This window comes from Halichoeres trimaculatus, unplaced genomic scaffold (assembly GCF_033239565.1).
Source record: "Halichoeres trimaculatus isolate MK-OKI-2021-1 unplaced genomic scaffold, fHalTri1.1 fHalTri1_scaffold_13, whole genome shotgun sequence".
Classification (NCBI taxonomy): domain Eukaryota; kingdom Metazoa; phylum Chordata; class Actinopteri; order Labriformes; family Labridae; genus Halichoeres; species Halichoeres trimaculatus.
Window position 1 is genome coordinate 25,165,516 of NW_027437191.1, and position 25,647 is coordinate 25,191,162.

Consider the following 25,647-nt stretch of genomic DNA (forward strand, 5'->3'; position numbering starts at 1 on the left):
CCATGCATACGTGACTACTAAAAATAAATAGAATATGTCATGACTCTGTTTTTACAGGGTTACAGAAAGTTTGAGGAAATTTGATTTATTTTTATATGGATATCCTGGCTGGTTTTGTTTGGGGGACAACTGAGCTAGTGTCCATATCTCTGTATTCCAGGTAGCTGTTGCCACACCTGGATGATGGACTGCAAAAAATGTGCTTTCTGAAGAAGTGGAGGGACTCAAAGAATGATGGGTTTTGAATTTCCTTTGCACTTTATTTCTAAGATCTCAGTACTATTGTTATAATATATATATTTTTTAAACAAACTGAAACCGACATTTAAAGAGACAGACTCAAAGGCAGACATTTAAGGAAATACTATTTCATTTATTTCACCTATGCTTATCAATAGATTTTTTTTTTACCTTGAATTTATTGATTAATTGATTTTTTTATTCATTGAGGGGCAATGTATTTTTTGGTCCTGTTCTCTTGAAATAAATGAGGAGTTGTTTAGTAGTGAAGAACTCTTTGACATAACCTCTTATATATATGTTCTATCTGTGTTAATATAAATTTCATTTATATGTGGAAAAGAGGTTTTTGCTGTTCTCCAAATCAACACAGTGAATCCAGTGAAGTGTAATATGTTTAAATTTTTGTCTTGAATACTGAGCCCAGAGGTATTGGTTTCAATATCCTGTTATAAGGTTATTTCACCCCCTTGGTTCCAGGAGTTAAAGGGCAAAACGTATCATGTACAATGTTTTCATGGTGGCACAGACCTTAGAAAGTTTAGTACATTTGAGCATTCCCTTAAGGCTCATTCAAGCCTGGAAGACCTACAAATGGAGCTGGATGTCACACCATTTATGCTTGTCATCATATTGGATCAGTATCAGCACCAGCCAATGCTCAAGGCTGCAAATCAAAAGTGAAAAGGTTGTATCCGGAAACCCTTAGTAAAGACCGACCTATAGTCCACCAAGAACCATCCAATCTAACTTTGCTAGTCAATGTCTTCCCTAAAGTTTGGTGTAAAACAGTAGCTTGTGCTTGTGCTTCCAGCTCTCACCTGAAAACAGATGATAATGATGTGTTGTTGCTCCGGCTGCGTTTAGGTCAAGGACTCAAATGTCTCAGTTCGAAGCTTCTCTGATTGTGTGAAGATGATTGTCTTAGCAATCAGGGAGTTGCTCACAGGTTTCACCCCTGTGGTGATTCATGCCAGAGACTCTGAGTGACTCACTGAACCTCTGTCCCCCTCTAATGAGCCTGGCGTGGAAAAAGCCGGCCTTCGTTATGCAATTCACTTTCAGTGATGTCACGGAAGTTTAGACACCTACGCCACCCATCAACCCCGCACTTATCCCCTTGTGTGTATCAACAGCTTCCCACAGGTGCACATAGAAACTCTGACACCCATCTCTCCGAGTAATTGCAGCTCAAGTCTGATTGTCTGCAGAGCTGATGGCTCGGTGACAACCAGCAGTTAGTCTGCAGCCATGCACAGAGACTCTAAACCTGTCATTTCACTTAAAGAGAAACATTTATTTCAATTCAGCTCAGGAAAACTGCTGCAATCTGCGACTCCATGTGTTTATGTGTGTAGAAACATTTATCATGTACGTTTGAGATTCAAGCGTCATTTCTCAACATTTGGTGCGAAACATGCCCGGCACAGAAAAACACACTGAACATTTCCATGAAGAAAAGTATGTTATCAAAAGTTCACCACAGTTTCTGCTTCAGTTTAAAAAACACAGAACGTCAACCTGTGCACACTTTAACCTGTCTGCTCATGCCCAAACAGCAACACAAAGCACAGACACAAGAAAGAAACAAAGCTGTTATTCTGTGTGTCCACCAGAAACATCTCTCCTTGTCTTTTCTGGGGATGAGAACAGTTTGTTTGCTGGAATTCTAGTCTTGATTTAATTTCTTGATTTAATTTTCTTAAATGCCAATTAAGACGTACCTTTCTCTGCTTCGTTAGTCTGCAAAAATCTTCAGCAGTAAGGGCTGAGACAAACATCATCATTATCGAGCGAGTGAATTGGACTTAAAGTTCAGCTCAGAAACTCATAAATCAGACCAAGGCTTCTTCACTCCAAACCCCCAAAGGGATCTCGGCCTTACATTAACGACCACCTAACAACAAACAAAATCCCCAAAACTTTCCAGGAACTTCCTCCTCATGACATTCAGGTTATGATTTTAGGAAGTAATGTGACCATGAAATGAAGTATATTTGAAGTAATTTTGATTTTTGATGTCCAAATCAGGTCTCCTGAAGGTGCAGAATGAAAGTTTTTAATTACGTCTTTTTCAGACGCCGTATGGAGGTCAGATTAATGTCTAAAACAGGTGTACTAATGACGTCTGAATTTTGAATGTCTCATTGACGTCTAGATTTGGTCTGCAGATGACGTCTAAATGCTGAACGTCAGATTTAGATGTCAAAATTTGTACCCATTTTGTACGTTGCTCTGATGTCTAGTTATGGTCTTCAACGGACCAACCCAATACTGGCGTGATCTGCATGTCTCTCCGACGTCTGATGTTTGGAGGTAAGGTTTCACATAGCATTGTCCGGCACACCCTCTATATAACTTGCTGACAGACTTTATAACAATGCGCAGTCATATACAGGCCCAACACCAACTGAGAGTTAATTTGAGTATCCTCACATCTATGTACCGTACATCTATGAACAGCATGCAAACTTGAGACTGGATCACACTGAGATATCTCTGGTGGACACAGAGTAACAGAAACCTAAAATCAAACATTTACCAGTAAGATCACCAACACACAGCGTGATATTTGGTTTGCAAGGCTTCTGGTAGTTTTTCAACGGCTATAATGCATTCCACTGACTTCAGAAACAATCACAGGAGTCCAGAGAGAGGGAGAGTCCACTATGGTCACGTGGCCCCAATCAAACTCAGTTCTGTCCTTGACTGAGAGAACATGTGCCTGTCTCTGGGGATGTTTCTCCATCTGATAGTCTTTATCGAGAGGCAGCAGATGGAAAGACTCTCTGTGGATCTTTTCAAACCAATCAATGACGACACCAGCAGCAGCTCAGCACAAAGAAAAAGCTTCCACAGCGAACATGCTAGTGTCGGACCCATGCTGTAAGCCGACGGTCCGTTCTCCCAGGTGGGTTTGTTGAAGAGTTGCCTGAGAGGATTTCTTCCCAGATGGATATTCTGCAGTTCCCTTGTTGTAATTCCAAGAGGCACTTCTTGTTTTTTTGCCAAGTTAAGGACGTTAAGGATGCGGATGGTCAAGCCAAATCTGTCTGATTAGACAAACACACCAAATACAATCACTCAGAGTCCTTTGAACTCATGAACCCACCTGTCCTGTGTCTGCAGGACTGCTGTGGTGAAATGAAGCTGAAAATTCAGAGACTTTCACTTCACAGAGCCACTTCCTGTCTGTTGGAGTTTCCATTGGCAGCTGCGGTGGTAATGGCGGTGGTGGGTGTGTTCTTCTTGATGGAGGTGAGGCGGATGTGGGAGGTGCTGTGCAGGTAGCTGACTTGGCGCTCGGGGCGAGGACCTCGACCACATCGCAGTTGGCTGATGAGGAGGAAAGAAGAACAAGGTTAGGATGGGACAGGAGATAGAGCAGGAAACAGGGTGAGAGCAGGGCTGCAGCTTGGATTCAAACCTGTCAAGCCAGAGTTTCTGGACCTTGCACTTGGGCAGGGCCTGTATTAAGTTCTCTGGTCAAATTTTCAGAAAGCAACTAAAAATGTTCAAAGGCACAATTCCTTCATCCCTTTTGCACACAGGATCACAGAATCTGCAGCTAAAAGACAACAAATTGTTTTCCAGCAGTGGCTAACACTAGCAGAGCTAACACCACCAGCCTTTACTTCACCTGCCTCTTAATTGTCTCATGATACCAGATGATCTGTGGTCAGTTTACTGCTGTGTTACAAGCTGAAAACATCATTAGACTCTGTTCTAACAAAATAAACTATTCCCCTTTAGGGGGCGATATTGAGGAAGTAAGTCAGGATGTTTTAATGGCAGGATCAGGATTTGGATTTTATCAGGGCTGTTTTTCATATTCAGACTAATCTGACCTCAAACAAAGCAGTAGGAATAAAGGAAGAAATGAAGGAAGGATGGAAGGTAGGAAGGAAGGGTGAAAGGGAGAAAGGAATTGAGAAAGCAAAGGCGCAAGCCAAGGAATGAACAAGGGCAAAAAGGAAGGAAAAAAGGAAATAAAGGAAGAAAGGTAAGAAAGACCCAATGGAGGAAAGGGGAGAGAAGAGATAAAGGGGACAAGAGGAAAGAAGAGACCTAGCAAGCAAGGAACCACAGTGTTCTGTCCTCGATATATGTACAGAATAAATCTTGACAGACAGTTAAACTCTTCCTGACATCAGTCTTCTGGAGACATTGCTGTCCACAGGTTTATTGACGTATCAGAAGTGTGAAACTACAAAAAAATAAAGGACACAATAAGTGTTTTATTGTCTCTAAACAAACATCTACCTAAAAATGCATATGAACAGAAACAAAGTATCAATAAATCGACATACTTAAACAGCTTCCAAGGGCACCAAACAACAAACTTACAGCACAGAACTCCCTCACTTAAATATTCACCAGCCAAAGCTAAGGCCCTCCTACGTGAAATAAGACACACCTCCCCACTGCTTAACTCCCATACCATACAACATAAAAACACACCAATAATCCGTATGTAACTTCAAACTTGATGCACATACAAAACATATGTAAACAGCACACACAGAAATAATAATGCCAACAAGAAAGGAAGGTACAATGCAAGGAAGAAAGCAAGGACGAAATGAAGCAAAAAAAGCAAAGAGGTAAGAAAGAAAGGAAGGAAGAAGGAAGGAAAGGAAAAAAACAAAAACTTTTTTTTAGCTCTAAGTGTTTCTGCTCCTTTTCATCACTTTCATCTGGTCTTGTGTCCTCTGTGTTTCTCAAACTCTCACATTTTCACATCATGGTAAATCCATTTATTTAAAGATGTCAGCTGGGAGAGTTGTTGAGTTTCTGCAGGATGTACACAGCTTTAACTTTATGCAAGGAGCCTATACATACAGTCCAAATTACATAACTAATCAGTGACATAATTAATGCTCTGTAAGATGAAAGCTAGGAGCGGAAAGAAAAAGTACTGGGCTATGACTTACGACTTGCCTGGTTTGCATATCTTCTCTGTCTTATTAAAAACATCTATCTCCAACTATGACAAATTTGACTTTCCACAGTAAATAGAGCGTCCACACTCTCCCCTGGCCACCATCAGGGTTGGAGACCTAAATGACCAATGAAAAGACATTTTATTACACTTTATGTCACCTATCTCATCCTGCTGTCTCTCCCTAGCAGCACCCACTGCTCATTTCAGAGAGTAAGACCGAGCTCCCATAAAGTTGCTAGATTTGTCAAAGTCACCAAGTTGGCATCAAGTAAACTAGTAGTTTATGATTTCACCTCTTCCTGCCACTGTGGCTAAAACATCACTTCCTGATAGCTGCCTTAAAATACAGGTTTATTTTTTGGTGCAAGAGTTGGAGTTGTAATCTTCAAACCTGTTCTGATTCTTTTATTTCACAAAATCCTGTCCTACGCCTGCAGAATCTGTGCTCAGATTATGTTGGTGAAAAACTTAAACATGATAGAAGAAAATGGAAAAGTTAAATCTTCACACTGCGAACAACAATTCGGTCGTGCTTTTGAGGTGAGAAGAAATAAATCTAGCCACAGGTGAATTATGGGAGATTTTCATGCTGCATTACTTCTATAATTGCTTCCTGAAGGCAAAACTTATTCTTCCAATTTTCTGAAATGTGTCTGAGCTTTCAGCAGCCAAAAGATGATCCTCAGAAGACCGCCACAATGTGACAGTCTCAGTATAAGGGGGCGGACTGTGCAAGACCAGGTCTGAGTGGTTCTGAAGAGGGTTCCTGTCGTGCTGCAGGGAATAATGAGTTTTTAGAGAAACTGGAGAGATTTAAGAAGTAACAGGCTGTAATTATTGTGTCTTGGAGATGATTTTATGCTGGCGTAACTCTCCATGCTTTAAAAATGCTCTGCAGAGTTTGCAGCATCTGTGTTTGCAGCAAAACACAGCGATGACAGCATATAGAAGAGATTCTGCTCAGCTTAGACGTCAGAAAGAGCTCAATCATCCTCTTCTCTATTCATATGATGATCAGAACAGTTTATCTGTGTCATATGGTTTTTCTTTTCTCCCCTGACTGAGTGCGACGTGATGTGAATCCATGCTCAAACATGCGTGTTCGAGAAGCAATCTTTCCTACATGTCCATGTTTCTCTGTCAACAGATGAATGAATGCTAAAGGTTCTTTATGCATGAGTTCTTTATACAGGAAGTGGTTCAAACATATTCAGATGCTTTTAAGACTTGGAAATAAAGTACCAGTGAAGGATGATCAGAGTAAACGTGTGCAGATTTTCAAAACTCTAAACATGTATATGTTGGAGAAATCCCTGAATCTGCCTGTAGCTTGAGATCTTGACGAGACTTGCTGAAATGATAAACGCACAAATATGAGTGGCCCTCAAACACCAAGGTTGGCGTACAGAGGACTGGTCAGTCAGGGGGAAGGTGGTTTTTAGAGTGTTCAAAGAGGCGGCAGCTGGAAGGAAGCATTTTAGTGCGCGGTCACACCAGCCATCCAAACTGTGCCGTGCTTAAGCACAAGTGTGACCGTGTCCTTGGACAGAGGCTGAAATATCCCCCAACACTTTAGACACTTTAGTTAGTGTTTAGACCAGGGCTGTCCAATTTAGGGCCCGTAAGCTAAAGTTTGTCCAGAAGCGATTTTTAATCTTTAATAACATGTATATTTTAAATGAATGTTAATTAATGTAGATATAGTAGTCATCTATAGGGAAAAAGTATTAAGCAGGTGTCCAGTTTTATTACTATTCCTTATTTTAAAAGGATGGAAAATGCACTTATTCTGTTTCATAGGAGCATGTTGTGTCCCATGTTGTTAAGGTTGTATTGGGCTGAATGTCTCTGAAGACATAGGCCTAGTATTTGTGCTGTATGTATGTTCAGTTATTTCCTGCTATGAAATAAAGAAAAGAAAAGCTTTTTAATTTCAAAATTACTTGGATAAGTATTTATTTTGCACAATTATGCTCTAGGCATATTTAATATTCCATGCAGTGTATGCACTGCAACATGAATGTTTGGTCTTTGTCTGCGACCTTCCACCCTGATTCGTTTTTGATGGGATGGATGTACAAGGGCCAGAACTGAAGGTTCTTATGATGGGTTATATATTTGAGGAACTGCATCATTTATTAACTGTTTCCTCAGTTTTCAGTTCCCTTTCAAGCTTTTTAAACATAAAGATTGAAGGATGGCAAACAGACTCAAACAGACTCATACAGCATCATTACTCAGGCTTTTACAGTTTTAACATTTTTAAAGTATTGTAAGTATTCTTAAAAGGGCTGTAAGGAATTTCTAAGTGCTCTTGAAAAAGTCTTCCTTCTGGATATATGCCTGATCATAATCCACACTTTAAAATGAGATTTTCAGCGCCAATAAAGGTTATTCCTTAATACTGCTTCTTAGCTTCCTGATCGGGTTGAGCAGGACCGGATTGATCTGATGCACCTCAGGGTCTCTTTAGCTGCATTTCCACCAAGCAGTCCGGGTCGGTTCAGTACGGTTTGGGACGGTTTGGGACAGTAAAGTCTCATCCCGTTTGCGTTTCCACAGCAAACTGTGCCCTCTCGTGGTGGGCGGCGTGTAAGCCGGATGCCGGAAGCCACAGCTGGTAAACAATAGCGCGACGCCGTAGCAGCTTACCCCGCTATTAAATCCAACAAAGAAGACAACGCGACACAGTAAACAAAGAGCACGGATGGAAGACATGCAGCATTTCGTCCTCTCTGTGATTTTCATGTTACTCTCTGTTACAAAGTGCAATCAAGCTTCGTTTCAGAGAAGTCTGTGAGCCGCCAGGAGAAACGCAGCCGCTGTCGGGGTAAGTGACGATTCTTTTGACCAATCAACCGTCTGCAGTGTGTTGCTCCACCTCCCGAGAGTGGATCGGTTCAGTCTGGCACCCATACGAAAGGGTCCCAAAAAAGTGGGACGGCTCATCTCGGTTTTTAGGGATCCGTCCCGGGATGAGTCTGTGGAAACGCCGCTAAAAGCGCACCGTACCGAGACGAACCGACCCGGACTGCTTGGTGGAAACGCGGCTTTTGATAACACTATGCCAGCTGACATGTTAAGCAGTGGGAAGAAAGGTCCATGTTTTTCTCTGATGAAAACGATTTCTGTGATTAATTTTGTAGTGACAGGGGAAAGTGGGGCCTAACTGAGCCTATCTGAATCCTGCAATCCAGCATGTTGTTTTGTCTGTTCTGACTCAGAATCCTGCTCACAGGGCTGCTGCAGAAAAACTGAGAACAAACTGTTACCTCATTCATCTCACTTTTACCTGTTTGGCCTCGCTGTCCTGCTGTAATCTGTCTTTATGTTCCCTTTTCATGAAGAAGTTTGTCTTTGGACAACAGCTCCAAAGACTCTAAGTAATTCATCCTCACTTTGCTGGCTCTTAATGTTTGGCGCAGCCTCGCTCTAACTCAGAGTGTTCATCTTTAGGGTCATGTTTGTATATTAAAGGTGGTTTCTCCCACCCACCTGTTGAAGTGTCTGCGGAAGCTCTCGCTCAGCAGGTAGAGGGCGAAGGGGTTGACGCAGGACGAGGAGAAGCTGAGAACTCTGGCCAGGAGTGTGATGACCAGGTGAGCCAGCGACAGGTCCATCTGGTGGTAGTGGAAGGAGCGGTACATGTAGAGCACGTGGTTCGGGAACCAGCAGAGGGCGAAGAGGCCGACGAAGACCAACACGATTTTGGCCAGACGCTTCCTGGTCTCCATCTGTTGGTGGAATGATACAAACATACAACAAAGATGGAATCCTTTAGTTTCTTAAATCCTTTAGTTTCCTAAAAAGAGCGCTAAGATGTTAATCCAAACGTGCATCGTGTGACCTTTGACTTAACTCTTTTCTCTGAGTAGAGCCAAGAGTAAGAGAGCATGTTGATGCTGTGGTTGGGATTTATGGCTCTTTGAGGGTCTTTCTTTCAAAGAGTCGTTCAAAAGACTGGCTAGTTTATTTATTCATTCATTAGATGTCAACCAGGGTAACTCATTTTTTGCACTAGAAGCAGTTAGAAGATACAATTTGGATCAGGATAATTCAAATTGACACATCTCTATCTATACTGGAGAAAATAGTTCCAAAATATTTGTTATAATTTCATTTTTTTCTGTTTTCTTTGTGGAAAATAGATTCAAATTCACTAAAAAAAACATGTTGGGAACCAGGTGGACCTTTTTTTGTTTATTCTTCGATGATGTCCCTTTTTCCCTCTCGGATTAACACAGTCAACAAGGAATGTATTTAGCAAACTTTTCTCGTATATTTTCTTGTGTATCGTTGTTAGTGAGTTTTCTATTTTAGTGTCCTTTCATCTTTGTAGTTGTAAGTTTGTCAATGGATGCTGATGGAAGTTGAGGAAAGTTAAAAAACTTGGCGAAAAAAACCTCAAATAAAGTCAAATTAGTTTATTCTAACATCTGGAGGTACTGAAACAAAGGAACAAACAGAGATTACAGGTAGTTTTGAAATATGTATGTCTTGATTAATGCTGTAATTTTAATACATACAAAAAAAGCAAAAATAAATGCAGTTTATTGTAATGTAAATGTAACATGATTCATGCCCCCCTGCATAGGTCAGTGTTCTGGTCGGGACACCGTGGTCTAAAAAGTCTGGACGTGCCCCTGCAGGTATGTTTTGTTGCTTTGCTCATCAATGGATGGATTTATGCTGAAAGGAGGGTTCAGCTCATGGAACCGAGGAAGTTACAATGAAATACATGACTCAACTTTTTAGTAAATGTGGATCCCTGTCAGTGTCACGTCTGCCTCCTCATAGTCAATATTAACAGATCAAGATCCATTCATGTCTGCAACATTTTCAGTAGAGTGAAGGTTTTCTGAGAAAAAATTATGTATATTTCTGCACTAAGGAAAAAATTGATCTAAATAATAATAATAATATTTGGGGGCACCTTTCAAGTCACCCAAAGTCACCTTACAAACAAACAAAAGCCCAGTAAAACCTCAATAAAACAAATCTTTAAAACAAATGAAGTGCATAGTGTCGAGTTAGAGGGAAAAGACCAGTTTGAAAAGGTGAGTTTTGAGTTGCGTGCAGCCCAATCTGGTTCCATAGGTCTGCGCTGGTGTTGGCAAAACGTGCACTGAATGCCGAACATGCACAGGAACATTATGCTCAGTGATGAGTCCAGATTGTGTCACAGGAACGTTATGCTCAGTGATGAGTCCAGATTGTGTCTACCCCAGTTGGATCATAAAGTCAAAGTGTAAAGAGGATGCAGAGAAGGCTCTGCTGACTGCTGCACTGATAGAGAAACATCTTTAGGTAGAGGCAGTGTGATGGTGTGGGGCAGCATTATCGGAGGCAATCTTTATGTAGCAACGTGTCAAGATAAGGGTCCACAGCCAGTGGTAACCTCATACCTCCATAGTCTGGGACTAAACTTCATCCCCCACAGAGCAGGGTTTCTCAGAGTCTACCTCCAGAATTTGGGTGTTGAGAGGACGGAATGGTCTGACAATAAGTCTTCAGATTTCAATCGTCCAACCCACCAAATTAGCCCTCTGATGGACTCGCCTTCTGTCCAGAGGGAACCAGCCTTGGGCCTACCTTAAAGCTCCTACCCTCATGACCTCTACAGGCAAAAGCAGTAAAGATGATGGATGGATGGCGCCTCATTCCGCACTGTTTAAAAAATGGACACGCTGTACAGGGAGTAACAGACGAGGGGTTTGACCTTGTCAGACTCTGACTGAGGGACCGGCGGAAGCGTATGGAAAAGGTCGCTCAGGCAGTTTGCACAGGTCGGTCGACTCTGCACGTAAAGATTCGAGTCAACACAAACGCACAGAGAAATGTCAGCCATGTTTCTGAAAGTGCTTCTCCGTGTTCAGCTCACGTACAACACGTCAGACCTGCTGACCCCTGGATGGATGGATGCACTCCTGATGGGCTGTTTTTCAAAATAAGAGCCTCAAATTAGAAAGCAGCACAGAAATCCAAGTTTTAACTGCATTTTTTAGCTTCTTTTTTGGGATTTTGAAAGCCAGTCATTATGTTTCCTGTAATGTATTAGTGCATACAAGAACACATATGTGACAGAAATCTTCATGTGGAAGCTCAAGAGTTCGTGCAAACATCCTCAGGCTGCTGAATCGTGCTCCATCTATTGTTCCTTTTTTGGAAGTTGACCCGTGACTGCAGCAGAAACTAATTTGCACACAATGAGCCAATTATTACAGCGTGGAGGGGGACTAAATGAGAATATTTGCAGCAGAATATTCACAATGAACACCTCTTTAATTAATGAGCATGCAGAGTTAGGAGCAGATACTTTCCAGCTTATCATCATTCAGTCAAACAGCAGCCGGCAGCATCTCACCTCAACTGACTTGTCCCTCAAAGACAGGAAGGAGATTTAAAGAGCAATAATAAAAAGTGAAGTGCTGCTGGACCCTGATGATTGTGGAGCTGGGATCATCTCATCTCTGAGTCAGACGCCTGCAGCTGCAGCCACTCTCAGCCCATGGAGAGTGTGCGTGCATGCATTCCCAGAGGTATGATTACACTTCCTTTATGCTGCGTATTCAATACACACACCTGCAGCCGCCTCCAGAGCTGAGAGAGTACTCAGACGTCTGTAACAAAGTTTCCCGTCAGCTGATGATGATAAATCTTCACAGATCTCCTGCGGAGTGGAAGCACACTCTGTTCGGAGGAAAAAACTTGCAAAGCTACCTGGGAGTTCTGGCATGCCAGGTTCCATTAGAGACACGACTGAGACGGATCAACACCTGATATGGTAGACGAGCAGCGAGACAGCAAGATGTCACATTTCTATTACACTCCAGATGCTGCAGGATCCTGACAGGTGTGGAGATGGAATACAGAGACTGTTCGAGGCATGATGGAGTCTCCCACCAGGCTGAGTGTGAAAGTCTCACTCAGACATTTCTCAGCATTAGTCAGGATGTCAACGAGCTCAGAGACTATTCCCTCAGAGCGAGAGGAGAGAAACAAAACGTCCAAGTCATAACTTTAAGATTTATAAACTTTCTTTATGAGAAAGGAATTATCAAACACAGAGTGAGATGTAAAACAGAAAATCAACGGAGATGAAAATGTTTGCAGTATTAATCTGACAATGTGTTGACGACTAGACGAGATATACACACATTTCTGCAGAAATAGATTTTACCATCCAGTTAAAAGTGAGCAAAGTATTCATTAAAAGTCAATGCATACAAATGCAGACTCTCGGATTGGCCTCATACTTTTGTCAACTTCACTATTTTCTGCATACGTAAGTAAATGATGAGATACAAAGCTGCATGATAAGAGATGAGAGCATGAAAATGTTTAAAAATGAAACACATGGATTTAAAGTAACAATGCTGGATGTTCAGACTGAGCATGTGCAGATTTTCAAACCTCTACATTTTCATATGCTGCAGAAATCCCCGAGTCTGTCTGTAAACTGATCAAAACACTCCAATTTATAAATTGCACCAGGTCTCCACCTGATAGATCTTCATGAAATAAGATTATTCTGACATGAGATTTTCACAAGGAACTTTAACAGATGAGATATGAGATTTTTATGAGATGAGATATGAGAGATATGAGAGCTTCAGGAAAAGAGATCTTCACAGGTTGAGAGATGAGGGACGAGGGCTTAACTTGATGAGATCTTCATGAGAAGAGATATGAGATCTCCATAAGACGAAAGATGAGAAACAAGATTTTCATGAGACCATGATGAGACCGTCATGAGGCAAGATGAGACAAGACAAAATGAGAATGATCCTTGAGAGATCGGATGAGACCATCATGAGGCGCTACCATCACGAGATGAGCCATGATGAATCATCCCGAGACGAGGTGAGATGAGGTGAGATGAGACAAAACGAGATGAGATATCAGATCTGTAAGAGACAAGATCTTCACAAAATGAGAGCTGCATTAGACATGAGATGACAAATGATAGCCTTATAAGATAAGACCATGATGAGTCATGACCACGACGACACCATGACCACATGAGATCTTGGCGAGATGAGATCTTAACAAGACAAGAACACCAGGGGGAGAAGAAAAAGGAACTCCTTTCTTTTTGTAAATCGTGTAAAAGTGGCAGAGGGACAGATTAAAGGCTGAAAAAAGTGTGTTACCCCCTCTTTAATTCACCGCACAAACATTTTCATTTTTACTGCCTGGGAATAAAAGAGGAAAGTGTAGCATGAATCAGCAGCCTGTCGTAGGAACACGTTTAATGGACGACACTAAAAGAGCACTTCTACTCTTCAGATCACTCAGGGTACTCTGCAATTCAGCTTTCATCCTTTCAATAATCTCCATTAACGAATTCATCATGAATATCAAACTCCAGGGTGTTAGAAGTGTTTGAGTTTTATAGTGTGATATGGATCTGCTGTGTGTTTCTGAGGGTTTTTGCAAACAAAGTCTGCAGAACAGCAACACGTCTGAGAGCTGAAGCTCTGATGAATATCTGCATACAAGAGCGTCTCAATGTCAAAGCCATTCTCACTTCTGGAGCTGCTGTCAGACCAAAAGTCAGTCTCAGCTGGGAGTCACAAACCAGCGGCTGCACCAGGAGTCCTGAGAAGTTAGATATCACTCCCAGAAGATGAGTCGTCACTGTGTTATCAGTGCACAGATGTGTGTATAAGAGGGCATAATGTCAGGCTGCACATCAGTAGTGATCACATTCATACACTCACATTCACACACCTTCAGGGGGTGTTTGAGTAACCCTGCTGAAGATACAAAGGGTCAACCTGCAGATCTACTGTTGAGTATGGGGTGCTGATTTTAAAGTTGCACAAACTACAAAAAACTAAAACATTTTTCCACATTTAGCTCTAAAACATCACTTTTTATGCAGATCTAGAGAAATATTTGTTAAAAAATATATTTGCAAATATTATATATACTGTTTAATATTTATTAAAGTAAATGTTAAATTTTATATGTAAATGTTGAATGTTATATGTAAATGTTGAATGTTATATAAATATATATATATATATATATATATATATATATATATATATATATATATATATATATATATATATATATATATATATATATATATATATATATATATATATATATATATATGTGTTATAAATGAATGTCCTGATTCTGAATATTTAGTAAAATTTCTAAACATTTAGTTTCTAAATATTGGGCCAAGACTTTATGTTTATCAAAGATTTATAAATCTTTTGCAAAGATTTATAAATCTTGACTAGATATTTAGAAACATTTGCAAAAGATGTATAAAACCTTAAGATTTATTGGGTCTTAGCTCAATGTTGAGAATGAAACTTAATGTTTAGAAATGTAACTAAATATTTAGAACCAGGACATTCATTTATAACATTTACAAATAACATTCAACATCTACATATAACATTTAACATTTAGATAAAACATTCAACATTTATTTATAATATTTAATGAATATATTTCACAAATATTTATATAAATCTGCATAAAAGGTGATGTTTTCAAGCTAAATATGGAGAAATGTTGTTATTTGTAGTGTGTGCAAATTTACAATCGGCACCCCATAGTTGAGACTTATCTACAGAACTTAAAGGCTGTGTGCGTGTATGTGCGTGTTTTCAAAGCATGTATGTATTAAGAAGCTGCAGAGGATCAAATAAAGCATCACTGTCTACACCTTCAGCACCAAAACCGCTCACTATGTCTAAAGAGGGTCTGAGAGAGGGTTTAAATCTCATCAATCAATGAAAACGTTCAGAGAGAGACAGCTTTAACCTGATTCTTGGAACTGCAGTTCCTTGTGTGTCCACTTGAGGCTGTCTACAGCACCAGAATCCACATACACACCCAGCAGAAGTAAACATGTTTACAGCCCGCTCCAAAACAGGAATTTAGTCTGAATAGATTAAAAAAAAAGTTAAAAACACAACAAAGTTCTGAGTTCAGTCTTTCATATTTTATCTCCATCTCTTGGTGTCCTGCCATGCCCTTCAAAATAAAAGCATCAACACAGTGACAGCGTGCTGACATCACCTCCCTGCAGGAGAATAAATCAGCATCTTTAATACTCCCTCTGCAGAAACATCATCATCAATCTGCTGCGGGAGTTACAACTTTATGATCCAAACTTTTAAATAAACTCAGATCTCTCCACCAGGCTGCACAGGAAGATGTTTTTACTAACGGATCAGCTGCGATGTGAGGTGCTGGGTGACGCGTCCTGAGGGCAGAGCTGGTGTTTGTTTCTGCTTTGGTTGTTCTGCTGTGACCTTAGAAAAGCTTACATCCTAGAAACAAACTCATAAACAGGTTGTTTTTTTGTTTTACAGGACACTAAAGAGGCTGCAGCAGGTTTTCAGAAGAAAAAAACATGATTCATGTCTGGGAAATATCTGCAGTGATCAGCGGTATGCTTGACGTCTGAGCGCCCTGTGAACCTCAGAGATGACGACAGGTCTGTCACCTCCTGCTCAGTGTTTCACTTCTATTTTGGTGTTGAAGTTTTGTTGAATTCAGAAGCTGCCAATCAGCTGTCAGGTGACATGATCCAGGCTGGAGTCCAGGAGCTGCTACAGAGAGGGAGGTCGAATGGACGGATTCATCGGTCGCTTTATAACCCAAAACATGACGTACTGATCGCACCATTCTGCTTTTCTTTTTTCCTGATGTCTCCTGAGAGTCATTAAAAAACCCAGCCAGCACCACCTGCCAACTCTCTGCCCCTACTGGCCTCAGGTCTGATCGATCCAGGGCCAAATATTTCAGAGTTTTATAGCTTTTATGTGTTTTTCTGTCAAACACCTGAGCTCACACTTTACTGTTGTTTTTAAACTGTCAGTCAGCTGTCTCCTAAAATCAGAGCCTCAGCTGAGCGATGAATCTACTGACAAGTGAGCGCTTTGCTGAAGTATCCATCATCAATATTCATAACCTGTGATAAAATAAATTATGTCTTACCCCAGATTTATTTAGGGCTTTTAGGGCTGGGTGATTACGACAAAAATCACTTTCACAATTACAAACCTTTGACCTCAGTTTTGCTTTATTCACAATTATCCAACTCATAGCTCAGTTAATTCTGTTTATATTTTACTCTTTGATGGCACTTGTTGTCGGGCTGTTATCAGTAGTCTTTCTCTGTGAGTGCTGTGCACTGCTCATATTCAGTAACACCATGGTGCTCCAAGTGTTGAAAAGATTAGATGTGTTACTTTTGGACACAGAAACTTTTTTTCTGCAGTGTTTGTGTTTCACCACTTTTTGTCCAAGCAGTGGCTAAAAGTTGCTGAATGATGTAATTGCCTAATTTGCATCATACATCATTAGCATGGATGCTGGAGGAGTGAGGGATAACGTCTGGGGCGTAACACAAGCAAAAAAAATGAGTTAACATGTTTAGAACTGCAAATGAACCTTCTTTTGACAATCCTTGTCGTTGAGGTTTTTAATGTCTAAATATCAACCCTCATCCTTTAACCCAGGCTTGGGGACGGCAAAAGTGTCCCAAAAAGACGAGCACGTGCACAAGTAGTTTGCATGCAGTCACCTGCTCTGGTTGCAGCTGTGAGGGACTGCTGCAAGTCAGGAGGGCTTGTCTGCCTGCGAGTGATTTGGATAAGGGAGGAGCCCATGGACTCACCCACTGCTCAATGAGAAGAATAAGATCAAAACATTCTTTTACACCAGAGTCTCCAAACTCCTGAAAAAGTTGCTATGTTTGTTGCTTTTGTGAATTTTTGCTTTTTTTAAGTTGCCAAACAGGGTCTGAAAACTCAGCCACAAAGTTGCAAAGTCAGCAGTTATGTTAAGGTACAAAAGTCATGCCTCATCAGTTGTCAAGTTATGATTCCTGTCTTGCCTTCTGTGCATTTCTGTGTCAGTCTTTATTTTGCAGTTCTGTTTTTCAGTCTTGGTGCTTCATGTTGTGTTCCTGTGCCTCCTAAATTCTTGTTCATTGTTCTTGTCAGGTGTGTTAGTTCTCTGTTGTTTTGTTTCGTATTTTGTAGACTAGCACTTCAGCCTTTTGCTGTGTTTTTTTTAGCATCTCAAAGAATAGTTTCCAGCCTTTTTATTCTGTAAACCAGTGTTCCAACCATTTTGCTGTGTTTTTGATTTGTTCTGTCTTGGTTTTCTTGGGCTGCACGGTGGCGCAACGCCTCACAGCAAGAAGGTCACCGGTTCAAATCCCCACCTCGGCTGGTGGGCCTTTCTGTGTAGAGTTTGCATGTTCTCCCCCGTGCATGCGTGGGTTCTCTCCAGGCACTCCGGCTTCCTCCCACAGTCCAAAAACATGCTCATCAGGTTAATTGGTCACTTTGAATTGTCCGTAGGTATGAGTGTGTGAGTGAATGGTTGTTTGTTTCTGTGTCAGTCCTGTGATTGACTAGCAGTCCAGGGTGTACCCCGCCTCTCGCCCAATGATAGCTGGGATAGGCTCCAGCCACCCGCAACCCTGAACAGGATAAGCAGTTAAGAAAATGGATGGATGGATGGATGGATGGATGTCTTGGTTTTCATGAATAAAACTCTTGTTCATTCATTGCCTTGAAGTCTTGCGTTTGGGTCCTTACTGCTTGTCAACAAGCTGGTGACATTGCACTTTCAGCTCAGTGACTGAGTTTTTTCCTCTGCTATACTTCTGTGTAGTGGATTGGATGGGACAGAGTCACATGGCTACTTCTTGTTCTACTGGTTTTCTGGCAGCAGTCAAGCTTTCAATGTCAGTTTTGATAATTTGATAATTTTTTTATTTAATGGCACTGTCATTAGCACTGTCTACAAGTTATCAGCTGTCCATACTTCTGGCGCAAACACTCTCTTATTTTAAGCTCCTGGAGCCAATTGTTTCACTGGAATTAATCATCTTAAGTAAACTTGTAACTTGTGTCATCTCGTCCATGTGTGTTATCTTTTAAGTCCCAGAAACACCTATCAACATAGGAGATGATTTGCTGCATCATGGGATCAACAAGACTTGCTAGCAGTAAAATATGCTCACATTCCCAAAAAACAGTACAATCTTTGTTTGAGGAGGTTTGTGTCTTCCTGCCACTACTGCTTTCAGACTTCTAACAGGAAGGCTGTGGGTCACAATCACCGAGGAATTTATGGTAACTAAATAAAATGATAAGTAAACAAGCATTTCCTTTAAAAACCCTGAACAAAAGTTGGTTTTCCTGATTATATAACAAATTCAAAGAGTGTCTACATAGTAACACCTCTGTGGACATTAAACCTTTGAGTGTTTCAGTTCGTGTGTCACAGCTCTTCCAGCTTCCATTGTGTGTGTGTGTGTGTGAGTGTGTGTGTATGCCATCTTTCTGTTTGTCCCCACTGTGTAGCTTATCTGCAATAACTAATGATTCAGCTAAGCTCTCAGATAAGAAAGGGGGCGTGTTCAGTATCGATGTGGGCGTCTGCAGTTGATGCAGCTGATTGGCTTCCTACATCTTTAGATCTGTCTGTTTCCCGTCTGAGCGACTCTGATACCGTTGCTTAGAGAGGCACACATGGATTCACGTAATGAGATTGATTAGACCTCACAAGATGAGAGGAGAAACACCCTGACATGATGGGAGATATGAAGCTTTAGATCAGTTCCTATGTGTGGACTTGATTCAGATCCAGATCACTGTAGAAACCTCCTCTGTCTGAAACCCTGCTCATTAGCCTGCTGGGATGTTTTGGTGATTCCTACCCCTGAATTTCTCCTTTTCTTTATAATCTACAGCTGACTGCTGCTGATGATCCCGCAGTGGGAACAGTTGAGGATGTCATTTCCACTCTGCAGTTCATCAGACACTCTTTCACGTCTCAGTGATTCTCCTCTTTCTCTCTCAGTCAGGAGTTGATTCACTGTTTGTTCGTCAGCAGCTCCCCATTAACCTCGAGGTGTGTGGAGGTCACTATTGCCGCAGTAGTGGGGACACCGGGCTGGAATCACCTCATCTTGTGTATTTATGTTTTAAAGGTGACTCTTTCAGGTAATGGGCTCGACACAGAGGAGGAAGAGGAGGCTCGAGTAAAGTAATAATAGGTGAAGCAGTAAGACTTCTCGTGTTTTTGTTTTCATGAAGAATCTAGTAGAATCTCCGCCAAGCATATTGTGATTGTCACTAACACTTTACTCCTACTTTAATGTTATGCTCCCTTTCAGCTGCTTTCAGACTGTCTGCTACAATTTGGTGTTAGTTGCAGGTTTGTACGATAATTTGTTACCTGACAGTGTTGAAAATTATGATGACCTAGTACATATTTAATATTTCGGATCTTAGTATCCAGAATATTGCCAGGTTCTGGATCGTACTTTTACATCTGTCAGCAATTATGGTGACCTTGTCTTGTATTGTTTTGCGAAGCAATCTGACCATTTATTGTGGAGTTATAAACATAAATGGTGAAAACGGCCCTATCTCACAATGATAAAGAATCCTTAAAAAAGTCCTGGATCCAGACGGTGATCCAGATCACCTCCAAAATTTAATCACTTCTTCATGGTGTTCACAGACAAACAGACAAGCTCTCCCAAAAACATAATCTCCTTGGTGGAGGTAATCAAGAAGACATTAAGACTTTTCCTGGGTAAGACAAAGCATGACAAAGAGGGCTACACACAGGCCAGATTTTGGCTCAATGCCGACTATACAGCCCTGTATGTTTCAACAAAATATCGTCATAATGCCTTTTTTTCATTCCAAATTACCTAACAAGAAATTTCAAAGTGAGAATTTTTAATCTAGACATGTGCTAAGGGAATATTCTAAAGTATAGAAAAAGAAAAGGGTGCTTTTTAAATAAAAATGATAAGTACATATGAATACAAGCAAGAAAATTACTTATTTCATTGTTTCTGTCAGCTTAATGTCAGGGACAAGGACATTACCATTACTTTAAGCTTTTTAAAGAGGCTGTCAGGACTTCAAAGGTGATCTTGAAAAAGTCTCTCTTCTAGATATGTGCCTTATCATAATCCACACTTTAAAATAAGATTATTTGCGCCAACATAGCTGTTTTCAGGTTATTTCAATTGCTTCATCTTAGCTTCCAGGTCAGGCCGACCAGGACTGGATTGGTTCATGGCATCTCTAGGTCTCTATGACAACACCCTGCCAGCTGACGAAGTTTAGTAGTCAGAAGAGATCTGTGCTTTTCTCTGCTGAAAACGACTTCTGTGATTAATTTTGTAGCAATGGTCGACACTGGAGCCCAACTGTCAGACAGAAAAAGGACAGAAGAGCAGAAGAAAGCTAAACAGGAGAGTGATACAGCCTGAGCTAAAGGCTAACACAGGAGCTAAACAGTTTGTGATAATGTCCATTCCAACCAGTCAGCAATTATTCTGCAGTGGTCTGTTCAAACTTGAGAGTCTATCAATAAAATGAAGATTGAGGTTATGTTAGCTCTGCTTGGTAGATGCTGGTAGGACATAGCTAACAAGGATTTACTCAAGATACACATTACAGACATGTCTTAGAGCACTGGGCTGCCAGCTGCGCTAAATAGATGGCTGCTAAACTGACAGTGTTTGCTTGTTTTCATGTTAGCCTACAGATACGCTGGAGCACCAGGCTGATGATGTCACGCAGCCGGCTACTAGAATGTTTGCTTGATGTCACGTTTCAAACCGTAGCGCGATATAACTTTACTGATAAGTCCCTTACCTTGGGGCGTTGTATCCAGTGAAGAATTGTTTTAAACAAAGAAAATTTGTTTCAATCTGATCTCCATATAATTCCAAAATAAACACACGTCTCACTAAAAGTAATTTACAAGAGTGTGCGGAGACACCAGGCCAGAAGGTGGCAAGGGAATGTTATTAAGAGATCATTCTCATATCATCTTTAAAAAAGGATTTGATATGAGAGAAGTATGAAAAAGTTGTTTTTTTTTGTCTCGAGGAAAGTGTTTGTGTTTGTGTTTACTCTCAGCTGTGCTGCTCCATCAATAACTAAGTACTCCTTTACCTCTTTCTCTCACTCAGACTGACTGAGAAATATTCTCTGAGGAGCTGTTAGACGGAGGTGTTGTGCAAAAAGCATCACGACTCTGTGAATAGATGTCACACCATGTCATACATGTTGGCTCTGAAAGACACTTTGTGAGTGTGTGAATTAAGTCTCATGATGGATGTTCAACTCAGCTCACCTGTCTCTTGGTGTGTTCGCTGACCTCCCCCGGCATGTCGTGGGCGCTCTTGATGAGCGTGCGTGCGATGTGGTAGTAATACACAGAGATGATGGCCAGAGGGATCAGGAAGTACACCAAGAAGATCATCACTGAGTGGATCTTAGGGTGCATCTGATTGGACAGCGGGTAGGGCACGCAGTTCACGAAGGTGACGTTGGTGCTGTCTCTGTGACCCTGTGATGGGAGGAAAAGGAAGGAAGGGAGCGATGAGTGAGAGGAGGGAAATGATCGTAAAGGACGGGGACAGTAAAAATCACACCGACTGTGGAGTTAAATGGATGCTTTATCGCCATTGGGGGAGGATTAGAGCGAATGAAAGTCTTCAGAGACGAAGCTGCACAGATCAGACTTCAACAAGAAGTGATGGAAGGCAAACAGTGTGCGTGGACACAAGGTCACAAACACTCTGCTTCTGTCTCTACAGAGTTTCAGTCTGTGTGGTTAAGTGAAGTCTATGTGTCCATGAAGACAAGTGGACTTCTGCTCACATAACCAACACTTTAAAAAGAGGAAAGCAGACAAGGAGAACACTAAGTGGTTGTTTTTACCTGTAAGGTGACGACCTGAGAGAAAATAGCCTCAGGGATGGCCAACAGGATGGACAGCAGCCAGATAGAAACCGCCTTCAGACACGTCCAGAAGACGGCGCTGGATGTCTGGATGTCCATGGGGTTTACAATGGCCTTGTACCTGACCAAGACAAAAACAGAGATAAGTTCAGAAACAGATTCTGTCTCTGTTTTTTTCCAGATGTTAGAAAAATGAGACTGTTTTCAATTGCAGATTCAATTTGTTGAAAAAGTTCTCCATTCATCCTCCAGACTTCAGGACAAAGCATTTTAAAAGCAAAAAATGTAGACACAGGTGGTAGCTATGAAGAAGTCAGGTCAAATTTTTGACTTTTGTTTAATTTTCTTTTTGTTTTGGCTATGAATCTTCAAAAAGACTGTGTTTACAATAACACAGAAAGCAACTGTATTAACCAGAATTTCTGACAAGGTTTTTTTGTGTTGGAATTAATGTCATCTTATAATCGAGGGCTAACTATTCACACATGCTCAAAGTTGTATAGGGTTGCTACACGACCACAATAGCAGGGGGCGCCAGCTTTGTGTAAAGCCAGTGACCTCACTGTGGCTGTGGTGACCTGTCAATCACAGCAGATGCAGGAACTATGGACTGATAATGATGGTCAATGCAGTAGAGCCATTAAACAACTGTCAGACAGCCAAAAATTATTGAGTTACTGAGTTTACTGTCCGGGGTTGGCAAATCCAAATAGACCATCTGAAAACTGCTGACAGCTTATTGACAAGATTATGACATTGGGGTGTGTGAGTTTGCTATTGAGAAATGTAATGAAGGCATGCCCATGACTAGAGATCTTACAAATATTATCGAAGTGATTGTTTTAAAAACCAAAAATGAAAGCAGTCTCTTATCATCATCACTCGTTTACCCAGAGTTTCAATAAAAATACTTTCTTCAAACAAATTAAATTTTAGTTTTCATTATTTTTCTGAAGATTGGTCTTGAAAAGAGGGGGTCGTCTTATATTTTATATTGGGGTCAATGGGGGGATTATCAGTCCACGTCATCATAAAGATGCGCAGGTATCTTGACCGCAAAAGCGAGTTAGCATTTTTTTAAACACTGAATTCAACCTGTTATCAGCGTAGAATTGTACGGTTGTTTTGCAGTTGTTTTTAGAAATGTTCCTATACAACAGAGGCAACGTCCATCAAGTTTTGACCGTCACAAAACAACCTGTGTTTTGGAGTTAATAGCAACCATGCTAACTGGTGACTCTCAGCCGACAGTATCAGTGATTAACGGCTGGGAGTCACCAGTCAACTGGGTCGCAATTAAATTTGCCGTTTGAACATAGTTTTCTGGTTCTTTTATTATGAATTGGGTCTCAGACTCAGCAGTCTATGTGCTCTTTTTTGGTTTGGCAGGGTTTCTGATTCATTGACTCACGTTTACATACAGGTATGTCACAGTCTGGTAAGTGTCCACGGATAATGCAGTCATGAGCATCGCGTGACAGTTGTGTGCTAAAAACGTCTGTTCACCTAATATCTGCCCACTCAGTGCTATTTCACAAACCTGGGTGCTGTTTGCCATCCGTGAAAGTGATGATATTTAGTTTAAAAATGTATTTTTTGGTGGTTAACTCCTCCATGTCATTCGACAAACCATTATACTTGGCAGTGTTTCTGTACCCAAGTTGTGTGCGCATCCGCCCTTGTTGGTAAACAAACAATCCCTCTATATTGGGAGCTACATAATGTGCTTATGACTTTTACAGTTTCAAATTTAAGAATTCCAAACAAATTTCTACCAGGCTGCTAATTCAGACCCTACTTTTAAACAGGGAAGTCTTTTATTAGGAGTTTTATGTCATATTTATGGGATCTCCATAGTATCATCACCAACGCAGTTATCTTGGACACCATCCGTTACATCAAACCACCAATTAGGGAGTTGTTCCTAAAGAGCTGGGTCAACAACTGTCTCAGAAGTAGAAGGGGACTGAGCAGATCTAATATGGACAGGTAACTAATTCAGTCGCATGGGGGGTTACTGAGGAAGGTCTAGCTTAGGTGTGTGAGTTTTTTTCCTGGAAGAACAGGGTTTTCAGCTTTTTTCTACAAGTAGAAGGTTAAAGACGTAGGGCCATGTTGTAATGTGAGAACCAGACGCCTTTTGGAGCTGTTTGTAAGCAAGCAGCAGGGTTTTGCAACTAGAGTCTGTTTTGGACTGATGAACAACTAAACACTTTCAAAATCTATCAAAACACTCACTTTTTGTTTCTTTAATGAAATGAAAAAGGTGGTCATGCTTTCTTTTCTGCTGAGCACCCAAAAGATATTTCTTCATAAATCTGAGTACAAATCAGCATTAAAATAATAAATGATGTAAATTATCGTTCTAATAATGACTCAGACCTGAAAAGGCTGCTGCATCAATAAAAGAGCAGAAACTCGGCTGAAATAAGGCGACCGTTCCCTTTTACGAGTCCTCGGCTGAAACTAAACATCAATCATCCTTAAATCTGAAAGATAATTTTTCTGTGGGCAGCGTTGGAGAGTCAGAGCGCTCTGTGAGTTAATGAGAAACTCTAGCAGCTGTTGGAGAGCTGCGGCTGCAGCTGGAGGACAAAGAGAGGAAACAATGGACCGGCTCTTATATGAATTAATCTGAACACAGAGGTGTTGGGCTGCATTTTCAATTCGCCATCAGATGAAAAGAGTGTGGAATACATGAGTGAAAGTTAAGTTAATTATTTTTCTGAAGTGTTTTGAATAACCTTGATAATTCTCGCTCAGGTCTTTAGTGCTGCTCCCTTTGCCTTAACCACTACAACCACATTAACGACTTTACATGGGGTGCATCCCCAAAACTGCTCAGCAAAGGGCGCCAAAAATACAAATTTAAGAGTGGGGTTATGAAGGAATGACTGATAAAATCTGAACAGTGAATCAACAACTCAACAAATTATCCAGCTGTTTTCATCAGGAAGCTCAGTTTTAGTCATTGTTTTATTTGAGTATAAGGCCTTCTTAAGACTAACTCTTCACTGTATGTTGTTGATTCAACTTTACATCAGTCATGAGTGTCCAGTTTGAGGACAAGCAGAGCTGTAGGTTTCAGAGTGAGCAGTTTGAGAGCAAGGGTGGAGCCTCTGAGGGACTAGAACGGACCTAGAATCCATAATTTTGGGATTTTATGACCTTGAATGAAAATACGAGGAGAAACACCGTCGGATGAGTTTGTTTTTGTTTCCAGTGGTGTGATGTGAGTGGGCTCTGCGAGGCCCAGAAGCCCCAGCGCCTCTTCTCTCTACTGCATCATGTGCCACTTTGTTCACCAACAGGCAGCGTTTTCACCATGACCGCTCTGACATCACCTCGTTCTGGGGAAAGTCATCTCCTCCTCACACCGCTCTAGGCGCAGCTTTAGCCATGTGGCTAACCCTGATGGCTCTTAATTAGCTCCTAACAGGACTGGAGGCCGCTAAAGGGCCAACAAAGGCTCCCGAGTTGCCTGAAGGTCCTCGACGAACACAATGAGCCAAATGGATAATTAGCACGATGATTGGAGCGGATACTGAAGCTTTAATCACTTCCTATCAGGGTAATGCTCACAAACAGGCCGTCCAGCTGCTCATAAACACAGAGCTGCTGAGCAGATCCGACGAAGGGCTGGGGCAAAGTTTCGGGCAAATTTCTGCCTAAAAAACAAACTCTTGAACC

The 25,647-nt window shown here is 41.1% G+C and overlaps 1 protein-coding gene across 1 annotated transcript in view; it reads right to left on the reverse strand.

The window, feature by feature from the left end:
* Window positions 1-490: 490 nt before the first annotated feature.
* nmbr (neuromedin B receptor) overlaps window positions 491-25,647 on the reverse strand; it is a 43,439-nt gene continuing 18,282 nt past the window's right edge. Inside the window, exons 2-5 of the mRNA XM_074684836.1 lie at window positions 21,937-22,078; window positions 21,347-21,562; window positions 8,681-8,919; window positions 491-3,576 (exon numbers count right to left, since the gene is read on the reverse strand). Of these exons, the coding sequence (XP_074540937.1) occupies window positions 3,414-3,576; window positions 8,681-8,919; window positions 21,347-21,562; window positions 21,937-22,078 (760 nt within the window). The 3' untranslated portion in view covers window positions 491-3,413. The remainder of the gene's footprint in view (window positions 3,577-8,680; window positions 8,920-21,346; window positions 21,563-21,936; window positions 22,079-25,647) is intronic.